At 43.2% G+C, this 16,972-nt stretch overlaps 3 protein-coding genes across 5 annotated transcripts; 2 read left to right on the top strand and 1 right to left on the bottom strand.

Moving 5' to 3' along the window:
* Nucleotides 1-13: 13 nt before the first annotated feature.
* LOC132257229 (large ribosomal subunit protein bL27) lies at nt 14-676 on the top strand. The gene is made up of 2 exons (XM_059754064.1): nt 14-191; nt 263-676. Exons 1-2 carry the CDS (start codon nt 116-118, stop codon nt 631-633), a joined length of 447 nt encoding a protein of 148 aa, XP_059610047.1. The 5' UTR covers nt 14-115; the 3' UTR covers nt 634-676.
* LOC132257227 (hepatocyte nuclear factor 3-beta) lies at nt 677-16,921 on the bottom strand. Of its 2 annotated transcripts, none has more exons than XM_059754062.1 (3): nt 16,746-16,921; nt 2,941-4,395; nt 677-2,871 (listed from the first exon to the last, which is right to left on the bottom strand). In XM_059754062.1, the coding sequence occupies exons 1-3, from the start codon at nt 16,746-16,748 to the stop codon at nt 2,614-2,616; spliced, it is 1,716 nt and encodes a 571-aa protein (XP_059610045.1). In that variant the 5' UTR covers nt 16,749-16,921; the 3' UTR covers nt 677-2,613. The 2 variants fall into 2 exon arrangements, with proteins under 2 accessions (XP_059610045.1, XP_059610044.1); XM_059754061.1 differs by lacking the exon at nt 16,746-16,921 and adding an exon at nt 15,760-16,190.
* On the top strand, nt 6,032-6,769 carry LOC132257172 (uncharacterized). 2 transcript variants are annotated; one of them, XM_059753960.1, is made up of 3 exons: nt 6,032-6,302; nt 6,365-6,466; nt 6,530-6,769. In XM_059753960.1, the coding sequence occupies exons 1-3, from the start codon at nt 6,056-6,058 to the stop codon at nt 6,598-6,600; spliced, it is 420 nt and encodes a 139-aa protein (XP_059609943.1). In that variant the 5' UTR covers nt 6,032-6,055; the 3' UTR covers nt 6,601-6,769. The 2 variants fall into 2 exon arrangements, with proteins under 2 accessions (XP_059609943.1, XP_059609942.1); XM_059753959.1 differs by having other exon boundaries at nt 6,365-6,769.
* Nucleotides 16,922-16,972: the final 51 nt, after the last annotated feature.

Below are 16,972 nucleotides of genomic sequence, written 5' to 3'. Positions count from 1 at the left end.
AACGACCGGCCGGCTGAAATTCACGCACCGCGGCGCTGAAGTCAGTGAGTGGTGTTTGCGGAAATAATTGGGAAATTTTTTCCTCTCCACTTTTCAGAAGGATTTCCTGGTCAGGATGAGTGTACTGCCCTATCTCAGAAGTGCCCTGACTCTCGGCGAAAGAATTCTAGGCACGTCATCCTTGCAAACAGGTAAAATCTATGTTGTTTCTCACAGAGTTCTGAACCTAACCTCCCTTTTTCTTGTGTGTCTTCCTGGCCAGTTCCTGTGAGATTCGCAAGCAAAAAGACAGGCTCCAGCACTAGGAATCAGGGCAAAGGCAATAGCAAACCCAAGCACAGAGGATGGAAGCGCCAGGACGGTCAGCACGTGACACAAGGAACTCGACTTGCCCTTCAGCGCAAGACTCGCTTCCATCCGGGACTGAATGTGGGCTTCGGCCGGGATGGCACTCTCTATGCCATGAGGGATGGCAAAGTGGTAATCACATGCGAGAAGATTGATCCAAACTGGGACCGCACGTGGGTGCAAAGGAACTACGCCGGCCGAGAGGATCAGACGATCTACAAGAAGTTCTTCAATGTCATCGCCGAGAAGCAGCCCCAGAACTTCCGGCTGGTGGAGGAAGTGTAGGGAGAGGGAAAGTAGTGCAGGGAATAAATAGTTAAACAGCCGATGGATTTTTTTGTCATTTATTATTTTCATACAAAAATGTTTGTTTCTTACAAAAGAGTCTTATCACTAGAAGTAGCAAATAGGATTCTATCGTCCTCTTCTATGCTTTCCACTTATCTCTCATTCCGGATTATATACTCTCTTTTCTCGCATCTCTCCAATCACGGATCATCTCCGGAGGACAAACAACTCAATATATCGTGAATAAATTGGTTTAAAATTAACATAAAGGATTCACAAAGTGATTTTCTCTCATATATTTTGTACTGTTTTTCGTCATCTTGGGGGATTTTTTTTTCTTCTCACAGTTTTGCATCTTTTTTTTGTCTTCTTGTGAACAAATAAATTACATTATTAGTTAAGAAAATTTGTAAATTGAAAAGGAGAAGAAAACTTATAATAGAAATTCCCAATAATGGAAGAATTTCCGCTTCGCCCATTTTCTGCCCTAATTTTCTTTATGAGGAGATGATTAACATTTTTTTTTATTTTACAAAGTTTTCCTTTATAAATATTTCTTGTGTTTCTTCTTCCAAAAAAACATTCAATGTCTCTTATTTCCCATCCTTTTTTTGCTTTTGAATACTGAATTGGCAATTTTTTCTTTTTTTTCCTTTGCTTCCTATACAAAATTTCCATCCAACTCCCAAATTTCACACTTTTTCTCTTCTCTGCTCGTGTATAAAGTGCAAATCCTTCTTTTTCCATTTGCCTATACAAAAGTACCTCTTTTTTCTCCTTTCTTTATTTAATTATTCTGTGGACAAAATCTCACAATATAAATCTTCAGAGATTGAGAGAAAAAATTGTTAAATTTTTTACACATCAACTACATTTCTAGGAATTATTCGCTAATGTTGCAAATGAATTTACAAGATTTACTCTTTTTTTTTCTTTGCAATCAATCTGTGGAAACCGTCTTCTGGCTTCTTGTTTTTTTTTTACCTATTTTACAAATATTTCCACCTCTACTCGAATTTTGCAACGTGTCACCATTTCAGAAGATATTCTTTTCTTACAGAAGTTCACAATTTTTCAGCAGGTGCGCACGTGAAGGTGAAATTATTGTGGAAAATTGCACACAAAAATATTCCTTTTTACAACACTTCTTTCACATACATTCCAAAAGGAGATTTTCTCCTCTTCCTTCTTTCTTCAGCCCCCCTTCTCCTTAAACACTGGAAGACCTTCCAATGAAGAATGTTTTCATTTTTTTCTTAGTAACTCGAAAAAGTTTTTTTTTTTTAGTGATTAATTTTGGTGTAGAAAAACTGTAAAATTTTGTGATAAATTCCTCCTCTAAAACACCATTCTTTTACCCTCCATTTCTTCTCTCCTTCACATTCTCTTTACATAATTTCTCCACTATTATGTTGATTATGTTATCATCCGATAATTAACATCAGCATCACTTTCAGCCCTGTCATTTGTTCAAAAAAAATCCTTCTCTTAGCGCTTCCGTCTCAACTTTCGCCAGCATTTATTTTTGTAACACTAAGAAATACCTACAGTAGTTAATATATTTATATAAAAGTTAAGTTTGCAAATTCCTGCAGGGAAGGGTAAATCTATTTACAAGAGATACAATATTATTAAAAAGAAAGCGTAAAGAAATCCTTAAAAACTAATGTTTCTCTCTCTCTCTCAATGGAATTCTCTCTCTCAACATTCTTTCTCACATTGTCAATGAGATTTTCATCTTCAAGTACACATTTTCACGACTCTTAAATTTTACAGTAAAAATATTTTTCCTCTTGAGATTACAATAAGGAAAAGTGTGTTTACAAACATTGTTTCTCTCTCTCTCTCTCTCTCTCTTCACAATTCTACCATATAGAATTCCATCTCGCTCTCTCACTCAAACTCTCTCTCTCTCGCGTGGGTGGTTTGTTATTCACATTTGGTTGCCTGAGGGTGCGTCCTGGCGCCCTGACTCGCCTAGGCTATTCGGTTCACCAGCTGCATCTTCCGGCGGTTGTGCGACGGCTGTGGCGTGGACGTGGTCAGATGCTGGCCGGACTGAATGTGCGAGAGCCCGAAGGAGTTTGGCGTGGCGGGTGTGATGGAGTAGTTGACATCCAATCGTGCCCTCTTGTGCGTTGGAAGCACTTCGCCGCTGTCATCCACGAAGCTGTGACTCAGGGACAGAAGCTCCTTCGAGTCCTCAATGTCGATCTCATCATACAAGTCGGCAACCTGGCGGAGGAATCAAGCGAAAAAGACCATCACAATACTGAACACGCTAAAGAATTCTTTTCCACTCACCTCAACATCAAAATCCGCCTCGACGTCATCATCGCAGGACTCCGGCTCAGCCTCCGCCTCAGAGTCACTGTGCTCCTCCGACTCCGAGTGTCCCTCATTCTCAATATCGCTCTCACCACTGTGTCCATGCTTCATCTCACCACGCTCCAGCGCCTCGAGATTCTCCGGGAACACCATGGCCTTCCGGATGGCGAGCGGATCCTTGCGCGACCACTTCTGCACCTCCTCGTCCATCTTGCTGATCTTGGACGGATTCATGGCCCACAGGCAGCCCTTGCGCTGTCCACCATTCGTCGTGGGCTTCTCAATCTTCTCGAAGCACTTGTTCAGCGACAAATTGTGCCTCACGCTGTTCTTCCACCCATTCGGTGCCGTCTTGAAGTAGGGAAAGTGCTCACACATGAAGCTGTAGATCTCAGACACTGGCAAACTTCCACTGCGCGAGTTCTTCAGCGCCATCGCGATCAGGCATGAGTAAGAGTACGCCGGCTTCGGGAACTCCATGCCCGTGGACTTGATCTTGATCTTCGTCTGACCAGGTGTGGAAGTGGCAATCAAGTTTGTCCCATTCGCCAGTGTCCGCGGATGCCCGTTCGCCGTCACCACGATGCTCTTCTGCAGCAACTTCGTGTGCCCATTGATGGCACCGCCGCCGAATGCGTGACTGTGGCTGTGGATGCCATTCTGCTGCTGATGCTGCGGACTAGATTCACGCTCACGCTTCTGCACAATTATATTGCCATTGGCCAGTGAGGACTTTATCGTGCCGTTCTGCTTCAACTTCGCAATGCTGCCCGTGTTGTTGTTGGCAAACGTCAGTCCACCAATGCCCACGGCCAGCTCAATTGTATTGCCGCTCATCTTCTTCAGAATGCCACCATTGGTGGTGGTGATCTGCGGCATGATCTGATGGTGCTTCCCATTCGGCTTCTCCGTGTGCTTCATCTCATCACTGAGATCCTTCTTCACCGCCTCAATGCGCGACGCATTCATCGTCGACACCTTCACGCCATTCACCGTGGTCGTCTGCGTGGTATCCTTCACCTGTGGTATCTTAATCGGATTGGGCGAGAAGGTCAGGTGGCTCTTCTTCTCCTTGGGACTCGCCGGTGAGCAGCCATTGGCCAAATTGACACTCGTATTGAGATTCAACTGATTGCGCGGCGATGCCGTGAACACAGACGACGAGATGACCGGCATCACAGAATTTGGATTGACACACGCGCCCACATCGGCATAGATATCACTCCCGGCCGACCACTTCGGCCCGCCCAGCCACGAGATCTCGCCATCGTTGTCATTGGAGTCCAGGTCCAGCGACGGCAGATCGTAGTTGATCAGTGACGAGAACTCACTGGCGCCGCCAACCACTGTCGCCACCTCCGAGCGGATGTCGATGTCCAGCATGTCCTGCATCGAATCCGAGATGTAGAAGTCCATTATGGGGCCGGAATCCTGCAAAGACACCACAGTGTTACATTTTGGCGGGAAGTCAGAGTTCACACACAAACACATTTGGCATTTCCATGCATGGTCGAGAATTCTGGGAAAATCGTCCCACTTTTTTCGGCCCCACATTAAGTGTCTCTCTCCGGCGTAAATTTATGAGTTTCGCTCATTTATGAACAAAGTGTGGTTTTGTGGAGAAGAAGAAGAGCTTTCCAGGGTCACATTGAGTGTGTGCTAATGAACTTCCCCCCAAAAGTCCTGCCCAGCTCAATTTCTCTCTATCAAATCTTCCATCTCAAATCTCTGGAATTGCTTTATTTCTCCTTGAAATTCCCCCCTTAATCAGCTCTCCTCATACTCTTGAGCAAAACCTTCGCGAGATCATCAGAACATTATGTGTCTGTTCTCATTTTCCTCGTCTGCATGTCTCTCTGATTGTTTGGCCGGCCATCCAGAGACAAAGAGCTTCAACGAAGGAAGGAGAAGAAATACAACCGCGCGCCAAAAACGTGTTTCATCGTCACGATTCACCGCGGAGTGATATCAATTTGGCGCCAAAAGAACCAAACCTCACATCTCACTCCGATCTACATACTTGGCTGACTCCTCTCTTGGCTGGCCACCCCTCGAAAATTGCCCAAGAGTGAAACCACACTCGCTATCCAGCCATGGCAGATGGTTTCTTTTCGGTTACCCAAGTCTCTCTCTCACTCTCCTTGTCTCTCTGTGTGTCTCTTGTGAATTCAACATAGCCTTTAAGACCACCGTTGTTAAGGCTTAACATTCGGCTTTTTCATGCCCCAGACAAACAGTGTGGAATTTTTCAAAACTTTTCCACTCGTGGAAATATTCACTTTCCCCTTTTATTTTGCTGCCATCTCACTCCAGAGCATTTCTCTCCCCCTTTTGCTGAAGCACACAACATATATCGCGTCGGTAAAGACAGAAAGGTGTTCGCTTCTTTCACTCTTTTCCAAATTCACAGCCCTGCACACACCTGGTCTCGAATACCGCCAATTTATCTCCCCTCTCAATCCATCTATGCTGTTCTCACTCGATCGTGTGTGAATGCCGACAGAGTGCACACAATTTCCCCCTCGCGTTTCTCACTGTGTAATTCATGCATCTGTCCCACCATCTCACTCCGCACCACTTGGGAAACCTCCATCTGTCCTCTTCCCCCTGTCCAGAACCGAGCATTGAGCTCGCTCTCTCTCTGGGTGAGAATGAGAGAACTCAACGTAACTCAGCCAGCGCGCGCGCGCGGGGGGAAAACGCTGGAAAGGGCGCACACACAAGACGACCAACAAAAAATGTATCCGACTATAGTAGGGTTAAGTCATGAGTACCATCTCTTTCTCGCTTTCAGCTCTGCGTGAGGCAATTCTCGAGCGCGGGCTTTTTTCCAACCTTCCCTCCAACATATATATTGTATGCTCTGTAACACCAAACCCCAAGGAGTATGTATTTTTGTTGTTTGTTGGGGTTCTCGTACAGGAGGCGACATCGTCTATTTGAGGTTAGGTTTTAGCGAAAAATTCGGCCGTTATTTTGATCATACTATTTTTCATCGCGACTTTCTTTTCGAGCGAAGTCACAATAAACCAACTGTTCATTCATTTCGCACGTTCTAATTGTCAATTTTCTGTGCAAAAGTTGAAGAAAAATGAATTGCAGTGCAATTGGCTGTGAGAATATCCAGGGATGTAATCCCCACGTCTCCTTCCACCAACTCCCACACCACGAGAGTGAGAAGGTGGTGAGGAAGTGGAGGAAAATCTTGAAGAAGTCGTCAGGTATTGAGAAGAAGATCATCAGAGTGTGCTCTGACCACTTCCTGCCTGACGATTTCCACCCCACTTCCCGAGCTCTGCAGGGAGAGTGGAAGTGCAGAAGGAGATTGAAGAAGGGAGGTAATGATTTATATACAATGCAGGTTGTTCTTTTTTATTATTTCATCTATAATAATTTTCAGTTTTCCCGACGAAAGTTGGGACATCTCCAGAGCTGAGCCGGGCTCATCCAGAGGCGAGTCTGGACCTCATCCAATCTCTCAACCCAGAGATTGCAATTCTATGTAAGTTTCAGAATAGAAATATGTGTAAATTGATTGACTTAAATGTGCTCTCGTATTTCACAGGGATCATTCCTACGCAAAGATCATGCCCTGCGGTAATGGAGATGAGTTTGAGGAGAGAACTGCAGTCTTGAGAGACGAGGATGAAGAGCTGAATGATGTGATCCGCGATGAAGCCGGAAGTGACAAAGAATCGGAAGTAGATATGCTCTTCGACAACACAATCGAAATTATTTCGGATTATGAGGAGACAGTGGAAGATCAATCGATTGATAAGTTATTTTTTTTATAATATTCAATAACTCTATATGGATTTCATTAATTTTTGCGAGAAAGTTGAATTTTACTTCCAAGATTCCACGATTTTCATCTCACTTTTAAAGTGAAAAAAAAAATGTTCTAAAAGACACGTGTGAATTTATTAATGAAAATGTGGACTGCAGCAGATATTCAAAAGATGTCTTAAATACTTATGTGAAGCAGAGAATTAGAAACAAAATAATTTACCAAAATAATCACTTAATTGAGAAGGAGAGAAGGGCGAATATGTATAGGAAAAAAGGGTGGGCGGCTTCACAGGAGCAAAAGAAAATACAAACATTCACAACTTGAATAAAATAATGAAAATCCGTGAAAAAAGAATTGTTTAAATTTAAATTCCCGCGAATTCACTTCACCACGAAACACAAATTTAACTATACATCTTCTTCTTCTTAAAATGGTCGCTTGTCGCCTCCTGTACGAGAACCCCAACAAACAACAAAAATACATACTCCTTGACCAAACCCCGACTCAAGAATATTGAATTTTCGTGAGACTGCGCGGCAAGTCGTCGGTCACACTTCGTGCCAACATCGTGCCATAGTGCTTTTGCCTCAAGACTCCAACATTCACCAGAAAATTCATATAATGAATGTGTGTGCAGAGAGAAAAAAAAACGTTAAGATATTGAACGGAGGGTCCCGCCAAAAACACTCATCTCTTTGCCGCTAAAAATTCATCTCAACCGTCTTTTCTCACGCTCCGCAGTCTCTCTCTCTCCCTCTCTGTCTCTCTCGCTCTGTGAGTTAGACGAAAATAGCAAACATTTTCCCTCCTCACCATGCAATTATCCTTGATCTTCATGTGGATCATAAGAGCAAGAATGTTGCACTCTTGCCTCCATGCAAATACAAACACAACCTATCATTGGATTCGCGCCAAAAATTCTCAGGAACTTCAAGTGTTTGCTCTCAAACCCTCGCGCTCCTCTCTTCCTTTTTCTTCCCTCCACACAACATCTCCGGATCTCTGAGAGCTCAAAAAGACGAAGCACAACTTGGAAATGCAATGCCAAAGGCAACTGCTGAGTGCTCTTGGAGAATGAAAATACACTCAAGTCATTGAGAAAATACCCTTTAGACTTTAAAAGTTATGACTTTTTAAACCAAATTTACATCCTAACTCAGGATAAATCCAGATATCTGTGGAATCTCAGAAGCAATTACCATATTTCTTCAATTCGATCAGAGACTTTGAGCGAGTTTAGAGAACCCGCCAAGAACGACAGAGAGTTTTAGGTTACGTTTCAGTGACTTTTGCACTTCTTCGCGGGAGATTTCCACTTGAGATTATTTTCCAATGAAAAGGCCAACCGGAGAAAAACACACACACACACATAAATCCCAGAGACTTTCCCAGGAAGACAAATAACCCAATCAATTCCGGGACATATTGTGGGTGAGGGAAGAATGTTTGGATGGTAGAAAGGGAAATTTCAGTATCGGTGTGAAACCCAAGAAATATCAGAGTGAAAAGAATTGTTGTTGAGACACTGGAGGTCTTTGTCTTGCATTCTCTCTCTCTATCTCTGTCTCTTCTGCTATTGCAATTGCCGGCAAAAATTCTTACTCTTCGCATTTAATGTGTATGAAAGGCAAAATACGAAAAACAAGGCTCTTTTTTCACAACATCAACTCCATGTGTGAACTGTGAGAGAGAAACCTTAGCCCAACAGCAGCAGAAAAAGAAGACTTCAAAAACTCCAACTAAGAAAACCAACTGCGCGAATTTCTTCCCTTTTCTTTCCCACTTCAAGATATTCTCCGGCAATATACTTTGACCAAGGAAGATTACTGGAAAATAATGCTATTAAACGGACAATTTGATTATCACTAAGTTGAGTTTGATTTTCCTTCCTCTACCATGAACACTGACTATTATAGTACTTCTTTCCCCACTTCTCGGTAAAGCACCTTCTCAAGTTCAATCTTCACATTTCTTCCCGTTCATTGCGCGGCAAAAGAGAAATCTTGATGGGGGGAATTTTGTACGGGCGCGAGAAAATTATACAATATTGCCGAGTTCTTGAGCTTGACGTTCTTTTTTTTCTCTCCTCTTTTGCTCACTGCCTTTTTTTCGGGAGCAATGACACGAAATTGTGAATAGTAAAATTTTTTTTATTATTCACACCATCTTTCATGTGTTCACACACAATATATATAGTCACAAGATCGCATTTGGCGCAAAAAAGTAACATTAAAGCAAATATTGCCCCACGTAAACACTTCTAATAGCAAACACCACGACTTTGGTGTCCATTTGGGGGCGAGCAGAGTGTCTTTCTGCGCTCTTTGGCCAGTAAGAGAGAGATTCGTTACATAAGGTTAACATTAATGTATCGTTACCTTTTATCGAGTGAAATAATACAACAATTCGCACACACAACATGACAGCTGTTTAAGGAAAAACGGAGAAAATGTGCGAGGCGTGTACAATTTTTTTTTCTTCTTTCTTTCCTCCTCATGCACAATTCAACCGAAAATAAAATTTCATTCAACTCCTCGAGCACGTGTTTGCGCGCCAAAACTCACTACAATTTCACGTACCCGCGCTGCGGACCGACACAGAGCTCCTCTCTCTTATACATTATTATTGTGCCAGGCAAAGAGACACCCAAAAGCCATAACACACTCTGAGGCTCTGCGTCTTGCAATATCGCCCCAACAACACATTATATATATATGTATGTATAAAAGTTTGCTCGCCCAGACAAAATAAACCAATTGATTATTGACTTTCGTCTCTTTCTCTCTCTCTCTCTCTCTCACTCACTCACTCTTTTCGCCTTTTTGGCACACGCACAAACAACACAACTGCCAATTTAGTGGCCAGCAGAAAAAAACGAGGTACTGAGAAGTAAATAAATTTGCCCATTAATATGCAGCTGCTGAATGAAATTTTACAAGGTCCAAAAGAATCAATAAAAGTTCAGAGGGGAGCTTCAGCCGAAGACATGTGTTAATTGATGCGTTACAATTTGAGAAAGTTGAGGCTAAAAATAGCATATCAACCAAATTTGAGTTGTGAATTGAATAACAATATCCAGAAAATTCCCGAAATTCTAACTGACCTATAAATTCAGTTAGAAAAATCTAACAAGCTAAGCAGGTGATGAGAAATCTTAGATTTTTCCTTCCAACACCAAGAACAACCCTCAAATTCTAATCCCATCAAATCCAACCTTGAGACTGATAAAACCAGCATCCACAAAACCTAATCCTCTGCTATTTAATTTTAAAGAGAACTCCAGAGAGAGAGAGTCTCAACGACGCAATAAACATGGCAAATCCAACCACAAATCCCAGGCTATCAAAATAATCTCTCAAGACCAAATGGTGTGAAAACTTGCAACAATTTCCACACATTCTCCCTGTTCATCAACCCCAAAAGAAGAAGGAGACAAGAAAGAAAAGAAATGGGAGAGGAAGAGCAATAGTTGTGCGCCATTGGATGAGAGACGGAATTAAGTTAAAAAATCAATAAAATTTCGCCGATTGCTGTGAGAATGTGTGTGTGTGTGCGCCACCCCCCCAATGAGCTTTTTCCACATGCGACACGGAGAGAGAGAGAAAAGACTGGGAGCAGCACAGCGGCAGAAATCCCATCATTGGAGTCTCGCATTGCCAGCCGAACAGTCCCCGAAGCCACGTGATTTATGATTTATTTTGGCTCTGTCGAGGGGGCGCATTGTGAAAAACACACCATGGATAGGAATTCCAGGAGGGCGCGCGGACGGACAGCCGGGGGTGCTGCAGGGAAATTTGCCGCCACCACCCAATCACCACAGCGCAGGCGCATTCACCCCTGAGCACAACCTTCCTCCCCCGCCTCCCGCAAACACGCACATCCCGCCCCGCACAAGCTCACTCTCAGGACACACGTCTCATCCCCAGACCGGCGATTTTCGCCAGGAATTCCCAATCTACCCTTGATCTCTCAGCTCAGCCCAAGTGTCGCAGCGATGTCCGGAAGGAAGGTGTATAAGTTCACCTCAAGGGAGTCTCTCTCTCTCTCTCTCGCTCTTTCCCACTGCCCAGATTCTATGGTCTCCCTATGGTGACATTTTACAGAAGGGTGGCCAGGTCACAGGGGGGGTGAGAGCTCGATGCTGGGTAATGATTTTCTCCCGTCTCCATGGGACCATTAATACAAAACGACCCGGTAAAATTCCATCAAACTCCCATACCATTGCCAATTACTCCCGACCAATAAAACACTGTGGCGGAGTCTTTAAAAATTCAGTCGGGATCATTTGGGGGTTATTTCAACCCATGAAACTGTAGTTTTCTAAAGCTGTGACTTTTTTTGGTTACAAAATTTACTATTATTTGTCAGAAAAAAAATTTGAATATATCTATAGTTATCTGAATTATCTAGTTCCTCAAGTTTGATCTTGAAATCTTGAATTTCACGTCCCCTACCTTAACAAACCCAATTTATCAGCCTGAATCCAACCCCTACCCCTAAGAGCGAACCTGTGTGATTGAGAATAATAATAATTCGGGTATAATGTATTGCCTCATAAATGCACGGCCCAAACGGAGGGTGAAAGTTGAAAAATTAACGTCTATTTGCCCTTGTCCGTGGCGAATTTCCACAGCCCCGAAAAAGACAGCTGAAACACCCAAGAAAAAGAGGTCTTGCAATGTGTTCCTAACTCAGCCTTTCTCTAGACAGACACCAACTCGAGAAGCTCATAAAGAAATTTAATAATTTTTGTACTTTATTTTAGATAAGCGCACACACTGAAGATTAACCGTGTTTTGAAATACGACTACATTAGAGTGTCTTGTAATCCTCGAGAAAACACTTATGATTTAACGACTATGGTCTGTTTACGCTTTCCCGTGAGTGGAAAAAAGAGAATGTAAATATCGTGTGGGTTGAGAAGAGGAAACTAATCAATTTATCGCTCAATGCTGTGCCACAATAAAGGACCCTATGGAGTATAGTGACTTCCAAAGGTGATCTTAAGCACTACTTTTTTCACTCTCAGTCATGTCTTCCGCACCTCTTCCATCATCCATCGTGTGGTCATACACATAACTCTCCACATCTTCATACGCCTCACGACGTGTTGTGTGAAGAAAATTGTGTGAGTGGAGAGAGAGAGAGAGAGCTTTTGTGGAGTGTTGTGTGTGCTTGAGAATAATTCCAAAAGGCATTAAAGTATTTTTAGAGGAAAAATTTTCTCATGTAGAAAACTGGTTCTGGGAACATGACTTCTCAACATCCCATACTGTGTGGTTATAAGAATTCTCAAACATAAAGCCAAAGAAGTTGAGGAAAAGAAGAGACCAAAGGAAACTGAGAAAAAACCATTCCATTGTATTCTTCTTCTTCCCCTTTTATAGTCATTTTCGCAATTGATTCCCTTTCTCTCTCTCTCTTCCTCGTCTTTCCCTTATCCTCTGTCCTTCTGCCCAACACACTGTGTGTGAAACCTTTTCTGTGGGATGATCGTTCTTTTTTTCTCTTCTTGTACGATTCCTGGTTCTCGATTGCAAGTGGATCTTTTTGTTTCACACCATGTGTCCTTTGTCTCATCACTTCCTGGTGGCCATTTACATATCCTCCTCTCTTCCCTTCTCTGTTCCTCTTGAACATACAACCCCCAACATCATCTACCCATCATAAATCGAATTACAACCTTTCGGGGATGTTGGCTCGAGAAAATTATATCCACAAAATCATTACACCTAATTTATTTATCACAGATAATCACGGAACATTAATTAATCACAATTTCCCCATCATCTTCTCTCACACTCCTCGATACAACAAAATCAATCAGCTTCATTTGCGCCAAAGCAAAAGGGGAGAAACTCCTAACTAACGAGGAGGTCGAGAGCCTAGAAGAGGAACTCACTCTCTGTGTCTCTAGGCATTGAACCATTGGCGCCAAAGAGAGATTCAGAGACCCCAAAACTCTCTGTCGCTATTCAATTTCCCAGACACATCCAGAGAGAGAGACAGACTTCAGCAGACCATAGTCAGTCACGCTATATTTTTCTTCAAGAACCTCACAATCTAACCTCAACACGTAACCAACACAGGGGCAATTTTGGCGCGCTAAAAACCAGTCTCACTCTCGCGGAAAAGGAAAAGAAGTGTGTGCAGAGGCAGCAGCAACAGAAAAAAAAACACGAGAACCCACGGCGAAAGAAAACTTATTTAGAAGGCACACAAGAACCACCAACAATTCATTCCGAATTGAGTCATCGGCACAGTTCATGGCTGAACATTTTTTAAACTTTTTTTCCCCACGTCCCATCTCACTCGCACTCTTTCTCTCACTCTCTCACTCTTCATCAATTCACATAATTTTATTTTTTCCCCCCACATATAGAAGACTCTCTCATTTATATTGTTTGTGTTTTTTTGGTACTCTCTTTTTTTTTGCTCTAACAGTCACACATTGGCGGTATAATTGGAGCCCTATCGCCAACTCACACACTCTGTCCGGAGCTCACAACAGCAGAACACCGGCAAATTTGCTGACAACGAAATTCATATGGTCGGGGGATCATTATTTTCCCGGCATGTTGGCGAGATATTAAAGAGCAGAATGCTAATTTCCCCGGCAAAAGAGACACCCAGTGTGAGAAAATGATATGCAAATGATGTAAATAAGCCGGCATATTCTCCATACACATCACACACAGCTCTCTTTTGGCTCTATATCTCCACAAAGACACCGCGAGCGCGGGATTGGACGGAATTGACTCTCTCTCTCGGACAAAAATTAAATCGCCAGCCAGTTGAATATATATGTGTGCATGTCAACCACTTTTCTTTCTCCCGCGAGCACGTGGTCACAAAAGGCGCGCATCGAGACTTCCCGCCCAAAAACACCATCGTCGCAGCATATGCATAATTCACACTCATCTTCAAGCCCATATGATTAAGATTCCTGGGAATTCCCAGCAATTCCCATGAGAGAAAAGTGAGACAAAATTGGGGTTTTCAGGGACTTCATCTACCTGTCTACATCCCTAATCCTTCAGCCGGTTATCTGGGGTTGTGGAGAGCGAGAGAGAGGAAAGAAACATTCCCATCCACACTCCTTTTCGCTCAGGTCAACTAGGACAACGAGAAAAGAAGACACAAAAGAACCTCTCGACAGAATTTCTCAGGAAAACATCCCGACAAGTGGATTTCTATGAAATTCCTCTGGACCGACAAAAAAACACACGAAATCCCAATAAGATTTGCCTTTTTCTACCTCTCACAACATCATTTCAGGATCATCATTAAAATATACTAAGTTGACCATTTAAGAAATCTTCTCTAAACTGTTTTCTGAAAAGCCATTTAAAAGGACATCTTGTAATTGGACGATTTAACTTCAGTTTCAGTTCAGATTTTGCTGTTCACTGTATATTTTTAAATCCCTCACTCATCAAACACACATTTGCTTAAGAGTGAATTTTTTTTACCTACGCCAGCGCGAAAGGAGAGAAAGACACTCGATCATACCCTAGGTCAATAATCTAATTTTAAAAATTCCCCAACGCACATCTTTAAAATTCACTCCATCAAACGAAGGCGGAGGAGAAAATACAAAAACCCATGAATTCCAATATTTTTTCGCGACGTAGAAGCAAGAAAAAAAAATGCCACATCTTCTTCTTCTCCACACTCTCCGGCATTAATTTCGGCGCGCAATTTACCGGAGAAAAAAATATTTATTGATGAAGATAGAGAGAAGAAAAAAAGGTGTAAAAGACCTGAAGAAATGACGCTTTTCCACACACAACACACACACGGAATAGAGTGTCTTTTCGGTCTTTTCTTGGGCTTGGAAATGTGGCAAGAAAAGTCAAATACATGCGGAGCAATAAATATTTAATAATATTGCGCTTTTATTTTTTCCTCGGCTCTTTTCGCACCGTCAAATCGGCCACAAATCGCCTTCTAATGTCAATGACACCTTTTTTTCGCCTCGTCTTTTACTTCTTCTTCTTCTCCGGGACACCCGTGAGCGCGCAGAAAAATACGAAAATTCTCCACCATATATATAGGTAGATATACCGTCGAATACATAGTCGTAAAAAAATCACAACGTCACCTGCTTATCAGCAGAGCTTCAGCACTCTGTATTTTTATGTATTGTTTCTACACACAACACAACAATTCCTCCCTTTTCTCGCCCCCTTCGCATTGTGTGTGTGATAAGAAAGCGCGGGAAAGAGTTATATTTCACTGCCAATGAGGTCAATTGGTGCACAATGTATGGTGTTTATGTATATTTTAATTAAAAATTTGCGCTTTCAGCAATCTCAAACATGCTCTGGTGATAAGGAGTTGTCATGTATGCATGGTCAGTCTCTCGGCTGGGTTTCTATTTGGCATGATTTTCCCCAAAAGTCACACTCTTGTGAATCGACAGAATCGACGGATAAATTGATAAAGTTTTCCCGAGAATCCCGGATGTTAAACAATCTATCGACGTGTGCGATAAACCAATGAAATCGGCGCGCAATTTCCACTGGACGATGAGTAATTTTGTCGCACTTTTCTCAGAAAACTGCCCATTTCTTCGCCCTCCTTACCAAAAAATAACAGCAAGATAGGAAGAATATAAGTGAGAAATGTATTCGCGGCACGTTGAAAAGTCTGTTGTGTGGGAAAAGTCGCGGAATTGTGACACTTTCCAAACATGATGATTTTACTCTTGTTGGCTCATCATTCCCGGAATGTTTTGCCCTCATGTGTGCCATCCCTACATATATTCACACTGGGATTCTTCTCTCCGCTTTGCGCCTCTTTTCGCCTTCTCTCGTCTCAATTCCAAGGCCGTGTGAGCCAACAAACCCGGCCGGCGGCTGCACGGCTCTGCGTGTCTCGCTCTCATCGCATTTCCCGCCTCAATTTCCCGCTCCGCGCCCGTGAGCGCAAGCGAGACGACCGCATGTGGATCTCATCCATCGCGCCAAAAGGGAAGTCATGGGAGGCACTGAAGAACTTACCGAGAATTTATTGAGGAACACATCGTGAAATCCTGAGCTCATATCATCGAAGAGTTCACACATTTTCGCCTTCGATCTGCCACAAAATCCCGACTTGTGATGGCTTTTTATTTACTTCGGGATCACACAAGAGAACAGGCAGTGTAATAGAAGAGAGTACAAAAAGCGCTCTTTTCCACACAAAGTTACAAAAAATATATATATAGAGTATATTCCACAGTGAACGAGCGCGATTGTGGATTTTTTCACGCGGGAAAATGCAAGAGATCAGTTTATCAACAATCTCCGTCTCCCTCTCGCGTCCAGAGACAACGCACAGTGTAGAATTCTGCTGTTCCGGGCGGGGAAAACGGCTCAAGAATATAATATTCCACTCTGCTGTGAGAAAATCTTCCACTCACGCAACACACACAGTCCATATACAAAACTCAACTGGCGCACAAATGGCGGACAGCACTTTTGTTCGCGCTTCACTCCGGTTTCCCTCTCCCGGCACACACACACACTCTCACGGCGCTCTCTCGCTGCGCTCTCACTGCGCATGACACAAAGGAAAACGGCGACTTTTTGAAATTCCCCCACGCTCATTGGCCACATTGGGAGAGCCCACGTGATGGCTCGCTCTCTCTCGCTCTCACCACGCACACCAGCGCACTCTCGCCATCCGGTCTGAATTATTTAATCGATTGTGTGAAACCCGCAACTCAACAGAGGGAGAGCGAAAGAGACGGGAATAGTCAAAAACACCCTTCCAGGCAGCGCTTCGCCCCAAAACCCAGCGAAACCCCCACCAGAGACCTCCCAAAAGCGCCCTGCGCCCATAAAAAACCTCATCACCCACGGCCGTGCATTGAAAATTGCCGCTGAAAATTTTGACATGAATTTTGCCGGGACAATTTTCCAAGATGGCGACCAATTGTTTACACCGGCTTCTGAGAGTGTCCCAATAATAATTGCAAAATTCACACAGAAAACTCAGTACTCACCATTTTATTTACGATGATATCGCTGTCTTGGCGCCTCACGAACACTTTTCACGACAAAACACACAAAATAACGCTCTTCCTCACGGACTCTGAGACGTTTTTCACCAGAGACTCATGCCACTCAGCAAAACTTCACAATCGTGTGCGCCTCTCCCTTTTCAGCCAGAGAGCCTCTCGCTCTTTCTCTCTCTCCGGGCGAGTCCACAAGCTCGAGGGGCAGCCGCTCT

The sequence above is a fragment of the Phlebotomus argentipes genome, unplaced genomic scaffold (genome assembly GCF_947086385.1).
Source record: "Phlebotomus argentipes unplaced genomic scaffold, Phlebotomus argentipes genome assembly contig_42, whole genome shotgun sequence".
In the NCBI taxonomy this organism is placed as follows: Eukaryota; Metazoa; Arthropoda; class Insecta; order Diptera; family Psychodidae; genus Phlebotomus; species Phlebotomus argentipes.
Note: the sequence above shows the minus strand (reverse complement) of the source record. Positions and strands in the feature narration are given on the sequence as shown.

Bases quoted from the DNA above. Each gene is read 5' to 3' on its own strand.
- LOC132257229 (XM_059754064.1), top strand. From the start codon at position 116: ATGAGTGTACTGCCCTATCTCAGAAGTGCCCTGACTCTCGGCGAAAGA. The intron at 192-262 runs GTAAAATCTATG...CTTCCTGGCCAG, and splicing joins CACGTCATCCTTGCAAACAG to TTCCTGTGAGATTCGCAAGC.
- LOC132257172 (XM_059753959.1), top strand. From the start codon at position 6,056: ATGAATTGCAGTGCAATTGGCTGTGAGAATATCCAGGGATGTAATCCC. The intron at 6,303-6,364 runs GTAATGATTTAT...AATAATTTTCAG, and splicing joins AAGGAGATTGAAGAAGGGAG to TTTTCCCGACGAAAGTTGGG.
- LOC132257227 (XM_059754061.1), bottom strand. From the start codon at position 15,822: ATGTGTGAACTCTTCGATGATATGAGCTCAGGATTTCACGATGTGTTC. The intron at 4,396-15,759 runs GTAAGTTCTTCA...GTGTCTTTGCAG, and splicing joins TGTTCCTCAATAAATTCTCG to GATTCCGGCCCCATAATGGA. The intron at 2,872-2,940 runs GTGAGTGGAAAA...TTCCTCCGCCAG, and splicing joins AGGCGGATTTTGATGTTGAG to GTTGCCGACTTGTATGATGA.